Source organism: Cornus florida, unplaced genomic scaffold (genome assembly GCF_030987335.1).
Source record: "Cornus florida cultivar Cherokee Brave unplaced genomic scaffold, ASM3098733v1 CherokeeBrave_3.0.0_Hap2_Chr05, whole genome shotgun sequence".
NCBI classification, from domain to species: Eukaryota; Viridiplantae; Streptophyta; class Magnoliopsida; order Cornales; family Cornaceae; genus Cornus; species Cornus florida.
Genome location: NW_026775575.1, coordinates 92,485,959 through 92,495,437, shown reverse-complemented (window position 1 = coordinate 92,495,437; position 9,479 = coordinate 92,485,959). Strand labels below are relative to the sequence as shown.

Below are 9,479 nucleotides of genomic sequence, written 5' to 3'. Positions count from 1 at the left end.
AGGGGTAGACTTACTTGACTCATATCCACTGCAGAATTATGCCAGAGACAGTAGCAACTGAGGCAACTGTCACTCCTCAGTGGCCACTGCTAGTTGCCTTCTCCTCTATGATGCCATGTTCCCCCAACCCTGCAACATTTTGCTTTCTATGCTATACCTTCAGAAATGAAATTGTTTTTTTTTTTTTTTTTCCAAAATATAAAATCATCCATCTAAAGCATGATCCTATAAACAAATGGGAAAAAAGTGAAATATGAAGTACATTTTGGCTTCTATTAATGTGAATTCATCTTAGTTTGGCATTATACAGAATTTTTACACTGGACCAAAACAGTGGTAAATCTATTCTTATACTAATGTTTGTTTTGGCCGTCTCCAACAAACAAGGAACACAAAGCAGTTCAAAGTATAAACCAATTCGACATATAGGCTATGGACAAAACAGATCACCGCAATACAGATCAATAACAGAGAAGATACGCTCTACATCCAAAACTGCAGGCATTATTACATGGTTGGAGCCTCCATAGTCAGACCCCAAAATCAAGATATCCCTCATATCTAATAAGAGCTACACGAAAACATTGATAAACATGCCATACAATTATCACAGATGAAACACACTGACCATTTCAATTGAACAAACAGGAATAACACAACTTGGTAAAGAGGATTCTCAATTTCAGACACTGCAGTTTCTCAGGAATAACTTGATTGCCAGATGGATGCGAAAAGCAAGACCTATATACAGATATGCACATATCTTTTAAACAGTGCCAAAAAAAAGAAGATTGTGAATATTACCCAAAAAGTACAAGGGCAAGCAACCCTGTTAAACGTCTCCTTTTGGGAATCATTGAAGATTACAGAATGCTACTCAAAAAGCCATGGGAATATAGAATGCAGCTTACTATGCAAGAGGAAACAAATTTTGCTGACTACCCAGCAAATGAAGACCATACTATTACAGGTTGTGTCTGAATCCTTGACAATTGGTCCCAATGGCCTCTGCCATCTTCTTGCAGCAGATGATGGGAGCAACAACTTGTATCTAGTTTTTGGTTTGTTTCTATCTATTTCACCAAAAAAATGAAAAATATATAATATTGATGAATAATAATACACACATATGTTATTAGTTCAAAAGGATAGATGATATTTTTCCATGACCTCCTATGTTTTATATTAATTAAAACTCTATTAAACAGAAAAATTATGCCTTTACTGAACTTTGCATTGTAATACACTCTCCTTCATAGTGCAAGTCAGCCAGCTTCAAACTCATTTGAGATATGACATCCATAGGTGATTTTGTAATGATTAAGCTTTGTATGCATAAACTATGCGTATATAATCAGGTACTTTCCAGTGTCAATTATATTGTCCCATTCTGTAAAGGGATCATATTCTGCACAATTCCATTATCTTGAATGCAACAATTAACAATAATGACAGCTGGAACAACAAATGAGATGGGGAAAAATTGAATTCATTTTACATAAACATTGAAATGATCTTACACAACCAGCTTGAGTGTTGCACTCCAGTAGAGATGATAGATTTGGGCAAGAACCTCTCTGCGGAACACAATGAAGCCAATCATGAAATTTCATAGGATGTCAGACATGCCCACACAAAGTAAATTAAATTATTAATTGAAAAATTGCAAAAATAAAAAGAGAAATAGATATTTTACCATGGGACTGGTCAAACACTTCGCTCATCTATTGAAGTGAAGGTCATGGTAGCACATGACCCAGTCGTGTTCTCGGGTGATGACATATTATCCTGTTTGCTTGAGTTACCAAATAATGTGTCCGATGTATTCTTATTTTTTCTGAGACCCATTAAATCAGACATTAGGCCTGGTCTTGATATCTTCTGCTTGTCCACATCCATCTCACCTGTAAGCATCTTCACCACAGTAGACATCGACGGCCGGAGCTTTGGCATATCTTGGGTGCAAAGGAGACCAATCTTCAAGAATCTTAAAGCCTCATTGTCATCGAAATCCCCTTCCAATGACGTGTCCACCATCGCCAGCAGCTCTCCTTGCTCGTGCAGTTCCCATATCTGCAAAATGTATATGCTATTCAACAAGGTTTTCAATAGAACCTTTTTAGAGAGAGAGAAGGACACAAAAAGATATATAATTTTTTATTATAGGCCACAACAAAGAAATGATGGCTTCTAATAACACATTGGAGTACAAAATGCAATTTGGTCGAATATAATGAAACTTCTTGTGTCAATTGCTATTCTAGCCATTTCTTCCAGAAAATAAATTTGTTTCGTAAGGCATGTGTTCCGCTGCCCCTTACGTAAAAAGCTAATTTTCAATCTAACCAGTATTACCTACCAACCAACTTTCACAAACTTGTAGTCAACTCTAATATTGTTCCAATGATAAGTAACAGGACGAGCACATAATTCTCCAGAGTCAACATTCTGACAACAAAACAAAACAACTAAACTAACTCATCTTCATTATAACTTTATTAGCAAACAAAAAGTTTACATTATAATAAGGAACTCAGCCCAAATGACAACAAGGTTAGAAGTGAAATTTATGATTCAATTCCTTCCGGTCCATATGAAATTTGAAATGCTTCTGATTTCAGAAAACAGCTTCATACTCATCTTACAAATATATGTTTTATATATTTAAGTGAAAATGTTATTCAAGAGAAAGTTAACATGGGTGCTGACTCGGGAAGCATCTTCAAATTTTAACTTTTACTTGTTTTTATCATTTTTTTTTCCATAAATTTGTATGTTTCCTTTATTTTTGTTAATTCCAATATTTCCTCCAAAATTGATTTTACACCATCAAATCACTATTTTGCTAATTCTAGAATACTTTCCATAATTATCCTCCTTAGATATTTTTTAATCTTTCTCCCAAATGATTATAGATGCTTTGGAACAACGAAGACTTATAGATGCATCAATAAGAAGAGGAAGATTAGTTTGCATAAATGATAAGAGACAGAGGTTGACCACAACTAACATGGGATGGATTTATTATAAAAGATTTTTAAAAGTTAAATATAATAGGAGAAATGACTTGTAACATAAAAGAACGAAGAAACAAAATTCAAGTGCCTGATCCCATTCAAATGAGATTACAGCAAATATGATGATGTCGATGAGTACTTTCTTTTGGAGCTTCATTTATTTTTCATTGTTTTCATGTTTTCAATATTTATCCTATACACTGTTCGTATGCTGTGCATTGCACAAGTCAACAACAGGTGCTTCCAAGAAAATGGGAAGATTGTTGGAAGCATCATCGAGAGAATGCTGCTGAAAATGTTGTTGTTACATTAAAATATTCCAATGGTCATGCTAATGTGACAATCCAAGGGTTTTTTTTACATAACTAGCTTATAGGTTACATTCCACAAGGGGTTACTCCTGACCTACTGTGCATGTTCCATATGAAGCACTTTTCTATTTATCTGTTCTACAGAAAAGCCAAGAGTATAATTAATTCATAGAAATTCAGCGAAAAGAAACTATAAGTTCAAGAATACCACACCCTTTCAAGAAGATATTGTTCTTCAACAGGTAACCGCTTGTTTGTGTTGCATCTCCCACTGACAATTTCCAAGAGGAGAACACCAAAACTGTAAATATCTGCTTTCTTCGTCAACTGGCCTCGTAGCGCATACTCAGGAGCCAAATAACCACTACAATAATAAAGATAGGCACCGAATTTTAAACCGCTGAAAGAAATGAGGTAAGTTTACACACACATGCACCCCAAGAAAGAGAGAGAGAGAGAGAGAGAGAGAGAGAGAGAGAGAGAACAATACTGAATTGCTTGCATGCATATTTGCAACTCCTAGGTAGCCGAGCTTTATTCCTTTTTAATAATATAATATCAAAAATGTCTTGGAAGAGCCATATAGTTTCAACGAGTTGAAATGCAAGATGTGACACAGTGTCTCTAATTTGGAGGCAGCATGTTTAATGGGTCCAATTATGAACTGGCTAGATTGAGCCACTTAAATAGATTTAAGACTCTGATAAAGTGGATGCATGCTTCATATTCAAGAGATTAGTCATCAACTGAATGGACAAAACCTTAGAAGAATACCCTCATGAAAAAGCAACAGCTTTAGAAAAGGGAACCATTTATTCTAAAAAATTATCAAAGTTGAGATGGTTGAGTTAAATTGATAGGGTTGATATAGGTAGTAGACCTCTTAGGTGGAACCATTAATCAGTTCATCCTATCTGACTAGTGCCTGCAGAGCACATGCCTAAAACACTATGGCATTATGGCCCATACTAAACAATAGTTTATAACATTAGTTCAAAATAAGATTTTTGGGGTGTCATTCCAAAACAATGTGTTTCATCTCAGATATTTGAGACTCACTAAATAGATTATTTCTATGATGGAAGACAGTATAATTGGAATGTATAGGCTTACAAAGTTCCTGCAACACGTGTACTTATATGAGTCTGGTTGTCCGGGAAAAGCTTTGCGAGACCGAAATCTGAAATCTTGGGTGTGAGGTCTTGGTCAAGGAGGACATTGCTTGCTTTAATGTCTCTATGAACAATATGTGGCCGAACCTCCTCGTGAAGAAATGCAAGCCCCCGAGCAACCCCAGTGCAAATTTTACACCGCGTTTTCCAGCTAAACTGAATGCTACTGTGGCTTCCTCCTAAAAGTAAAGATAACTAAATGTATTCTGGAAAATTAAATGATTAAGCTTAAATATAGAAGAGGGACTTTGAATTACCATGAAGAATTTGATCGAGGCTATTGTTTTCTAGATAGCCATATACCAAAATTCTGTGACTCCCTTCCACACAACAACCATACAATTTCACCAGATTTTCATGCTCAACATTTGAGATCACATTAACCTCTGTTAAGAACTCCCGTGACCCCTGCCTTGACTCAGCAGAAAGCACCTTTAAAGCAACCACAGTGCCATCTTTGAGCTTTCCCTGAAAATTGGAAAAATAGTTCAATAATATATACTTGAACAGCATGACCGATATTCCATTGATGCAGATAAAATCACAAAACTTACAATTACCTTGTAGACAGAACCAAAACCTCCCTCCCCAATTTTATTAGCCGGACTAAAATCTTCAGTTGCTATTCGCATTTCTTTATGAGTGTACAGTATAACATTCTGAATGCCTGAAACCTCTGTAGCATACTAAACCTTGTTAGAAGCTTTTTATGCACATATAAAGCCTACTACAGTAGCATTCATGATGCCTAGATATGCATGCAAACTGAAAAAAATGTTTATGCTTCAAAGAATGTAAAGAAGGTTGTGGTTACATGATATCAGAAACTTGCTTGGTTTTAAACAACATTTAGCCATGTACCTTCTTTGATGTCTATCGTTCGTTTAGTTGGGTAAGCTTCCTTCTTTCTGAAACAGAAAGTAAAACAAGTCATGAGAGAAGTCTGCTACTTTCCACCAATACCATGGATCACGTCAAACCCCTGCCCAGCCAAATTAAACCATTAGACATGAACATGTTGAATGTAATTTCACTGAAAGGAGTTCCAAATTATTTTATTTGCAACTGAATTACAATGCGAAATCCAGTCAAAAGAGGAAAGAAAAAAAAAAAAAAAAAAAAAAACACTGTACCCATGTACTAATGATAATAACATAATAATAGTTACAACTTGTCGGGGGAAATAAAACCGTAATAATTGTTATAAATTAAAACATTGGCAGTAGCAACAACTACAATACTAGTATAAGAAGAAGTTAATTTTGTTACAATATTGGTTTGACAACTTTCTGTTTTGGACTCGAGACCATTTATTATTTGTTTATCTGACATAATAAGGAAAGAAAAACGATTCCTCTCCACTTTGTGCAACGGGACTGGTCCAAAATATTTCTTAATAATATCTTCTAGAGTAACTATAGTTACATGTTTCCTGAATTAATAATCCAATATTTCAGGAAGAAAGACAGTTTTAGTTAGCATGAAAAGTTTATTCATGCGCAGAACTTAACATTTGTTCTTGTACCCCAAGAAATGGCATATATCAACATATTGAAAGAAAGCAAGTATGTACAAGGAGGTGTTAATATCCTCGACAGGAAAAAAGAAAATAACGTTAAGTACAAGAAGAGACGTGAAAGAAGGAAAGGAAAGGTACTTTATTAGATCAAAATGGCTGAAAATTCCCGGCGGGAGAAGAAATTACTTTGACAACCATTGAAGAACTTCCCATTTTAACTTGATTCTAGTAAAACCCAAATGCCAATTAGAGTGTAAATTCCTCACGATATGGCAATCCTTACACATAAGCTAGCCTATTGAAGTTCATATACTGAGAATGTCTCGAAAGCTAAAGATCCCATTTACATATAATCTTATCAGTATTGTCAAATTGAGAGGCTTTTGCCAACATCCCTTAAGAACTCATCAAAAAGATGATCTAAATTAACCCTCCAACATCCACCCACACTAAAAAAGAAAGAAAGGATAATATTAAAAATTACAATCATAGGATGTTTTGTATTTATATTCCATTGCGACTTAATGAAAAGAGCATTCTAGAGGTACTAACTTATAGAATGAAGAGGCTACATCCGACACAAATCACTCCAAGCCAATTCCTTGGTCTTTTGATCTACAAAGTTATACTTTGAGGGGGTCTTTGGAAACACATTATCTTCAAAATGTCCAACTTCACGAGGACAAACTGAAAATTTCCCTCTTAACCTGGCAAACTAGGGGACTTGAGAGCTGGGTGCTCTACCAACTAGGCCACTACCTGATGGCCGAAAAATTCATTTCTTAATTCCAAAAATATGAGAAATAAAAAGTTTTATTGGCAAAATCAGCAGCGATTCAAGTTGATTCATAATTAGAAGAATTACACATATTGGTGATGGAGCATCACTTCAATTGTTCATTTTACCCCCTCCACATCTTGATCCAAAAGGAACCAAATTGATATAGAAATACCAACGGGCCAGTGGCCTAGCGGTATCAACATCTTACTTTCCAAAGGAGGTACGGTTCAAGTCTCAGACAGCAAAAAAAATAAAATAAATAAATAAATAAATAAAAAATTGATATAGAAATGATAATAACAAACAGCAAACAGAACAAAGATTGCAAATTCTAGAATTAATCTAAAATGATATGAGGGTTGTCCATGAGTTTAATGGATTCTGCTATACTTGCAAATAGAACCTTTGGTCTGTTGTTCCAAGAAAGCAGCAAATCTGAAACTAAATTGCAAAAAATACAAGAAAAAATAAACAAAAAAAGAAAGAAGTTGAAATTACAAAATCTAAAACATATCCAGTGAAAATCACTCTGCCAGTATTTCAGGATTCTGATCTCGCAATTAACAAAATAACAGAACACGAGAGAGTTGAAGAATGAAGAAACCCAAATGTGAAAGTTCACCTTGTACGGTATGTATCTGCAGCAAATGTCTAGAGAGAGAAAGAGCCGCTTGTAGAGAGAGAAGTGAAGGGCTGCTCGTTGACATAAAGGTCTCCAGTCTTGCGCGCCGGTCTTAACACGCGGCGGGTTCGTAAAGACCCATTAAATCTCTTTTTGATACATCAGTAGATCGGTTTTTGTCTCCGACCCAATAACCTGAATGGTTTTTGTTTTTTTACAGCGTTCATTGACGACTCTTCTTGTCAGTAACATAAGAATGCGTGGCATTATGGCACTACTGTTGTTATCAATAACAATGGAAGGGAACTTTTATCATTTTTATTAAATTAATTAATTAAAATAAATCATATATGGATGAATTGCATGACCCACAAGATGCGACTCATGCGGCAACGAGTAATTAAATAGTAGGGGTGCAACTTCAACCGGAACCAAATCCAATAAGAGTTCAGTTAGATTTTTTACGAAATTAGAATTGAATATTTTATACGTATGATTTGAACACACACCTTTTAGGCTATTATGTACGTATATTATACTTTCACTCGAATACTCAAACTCAACCTATTGTAGAAGGGGGATATTATATTATTTAGGTTAGAGCTCATTAACTTCTATAATGGATGTGATTCTTTATATATACATATAATCTCTACGTATAAATTAAATATAGTCAACTAATTATCTTGACCAAAAATACACGTGACGATGATGGTTTTATGAAATTCTTTGGTTGAAAATTCTCTTCATAAGTTGTTGTAAAATCTTGATTGTCTTTTTTCCTTTAAAAAATTTATTTTTGTTTGTTTGTTCGGAAATTTATTTTTCATACCCCAAGTCGTAAGCATTATTGACTCTTTTGAGTTGTGGCAGGGAAAGAGTATTTACTTTTTTTGACAAAAGACATATTTTTCATACCCCAAGTCGTAAGCATTATTGACTCTTTTGAATTGTGGCAGGGAAGGAGTTTTTACTTGGCAGGCACATAATGTGGTGCTTTTACATGTGACATGTTGACAAATTAAATAAATAAATAAATAAGGAAATGCAAAACATTTTAACGATGCGCCTTAACATGGTTGGATATTCTAATAGAGGTAATTTGTTGACAATGAGTTTCAATTATATATTTTAGGGTAAATTACACTAATTTCTTATGAGGTTGGTTAATATACACAACTTCTTATTTTATTTGTCAAATTACACCGACCTCTCCTGTGATTGGATGATGTTAACTATTATTGTGTAATTACAATTCTGTCCTTATTATACATATTATATTTTATTTCAAAATTTTAAAGACCAAAATGCCCATATGTATTTTATTATTACTTTTAAGTCATGGAAAAAATAAAAAAATAAAAAAAAATTACTTTTTACCAACCATTAAATCTCATTAACTACTACTCTCCATCTCCATTTCTTCTCACTTCCCCATGTCTTGCTACTTGTTAGAGGATGATTTAGGGTTTCTGGTAGCCTATCATCACGACAAATAAGTATGTGACTAAATGTTCGTTTTTTTTATCTTCTGCTAAATTTCTTGTATTTATCTTTTGCCCAAAATTGTTATTATATATATATATATATATATATATATATATATATATATATCTTTTGATATTCACTCTTTTATTTAACAAGGAACGACAACAAACAGTAATAATTTAATTTTAATGTCGGACGGTATTGGTGTAATTCTATTTGAGTAAGTGAGGATATAGTTGTCAAGAAGGGTAATGAAAAGGGCACTATTGTAACTTTCGATAAAAAAAAAATGTTTACATCATTGTTGATTGGTTGACCACTAACAACCATTAATAGAAAGGAACAAAGTGTTACTAAGATACAAACTTTAATCATCGTAATGTTGCAAACAAGAGGGGAGGTATGTGTATGTTGACAAAACTTTAGAGGAGGTCAGTGTAATTTACCCTATATTTTATACATGATGGGTGTTCATAGACGGAGAAGATATGAGTAATGGTGAAATAAATTTTATCCTTTCAAGTCCCTCTATAGCAAATTTGAAGTATTTTTGACATACATAGTTGTAT

The 9,479-nt window shown here is 34.1% G+C and overlaps 1 protein-coding gene across 3 annotated transcripts; it reads right to left on the bottom strand.

Annotated features, from left to right (window-relative positions):
- Positions 1–171: 171 nt before the first annotated feature.
- LOC132307641 (cold-responsive protein kinase 1-like) lies at positions 172–7,636 on the bottom strand. Of its 3 annotated transcripts, none has more exons than XM_059805451.1 (8): positions 7,423–7,636; positions 5,362–5,482; positions 5,055–5,176; positions 4,758–4,968; positions 4,442–4,679; positions 3,542–3,692; positions 1,697–2,073; positions 172–1,577 (listed from the first exon to the last, which is right to left on the bottom strand). In XM_059805451.1, exons 2-7 carry the CDS (start codon positions 5,432–5,434, stop codon positions 1,708–1,710), a joined length of 1,161 nt encoding a protein of 386 aa, XP_059661434.1. In that variant the 5' UTR covers positions 5,435–5,482; positions 7,423–7,636; the 3' UTR covers positions 172–1,577; positions 1,697–1,707. The 3 variants fall into 3 exon arrangements, with proteins under 3 accessions (XP_059661434.1, XP_059661436.1, XP_059661435.1); XM_059805453.1 differs by having other exon boundaries at positions 5,061–5,176; positions 7,423–7,634; XM_059805452.1 differs by lacking the exon at positions 7,423–7,636 and adding an exon at positions 7,299–7,363.
- Positions 7,637–9,479: the final 1,843 nt, after the last annotated feature.

Bases quoted from the DNA above. Each gene is read 5' to 3' on its own strand.
- LOC132307641 (XM_059805451.1), bottom strand. From the start codon at position 5,434: ATGACTTGTTTTACTTTCTGTTTCAGAAAGAAGGAAGCTTACCCAACT. The intron at 4,680-4,757 runs GTAATTCAAAGT...CTTTACTTTTAG, and splicing joins CCTCGATCAAATTCTTCATG to GAGGAAGCCACAGTAGCATT. The intron at 3,693-4,441 runs GTAAGCCTATAC...TTATTATTGTAG, and splicing joins ACACGTGTTGCAGGAACTTT to TGGTTATTTGGCTCCTGAGT.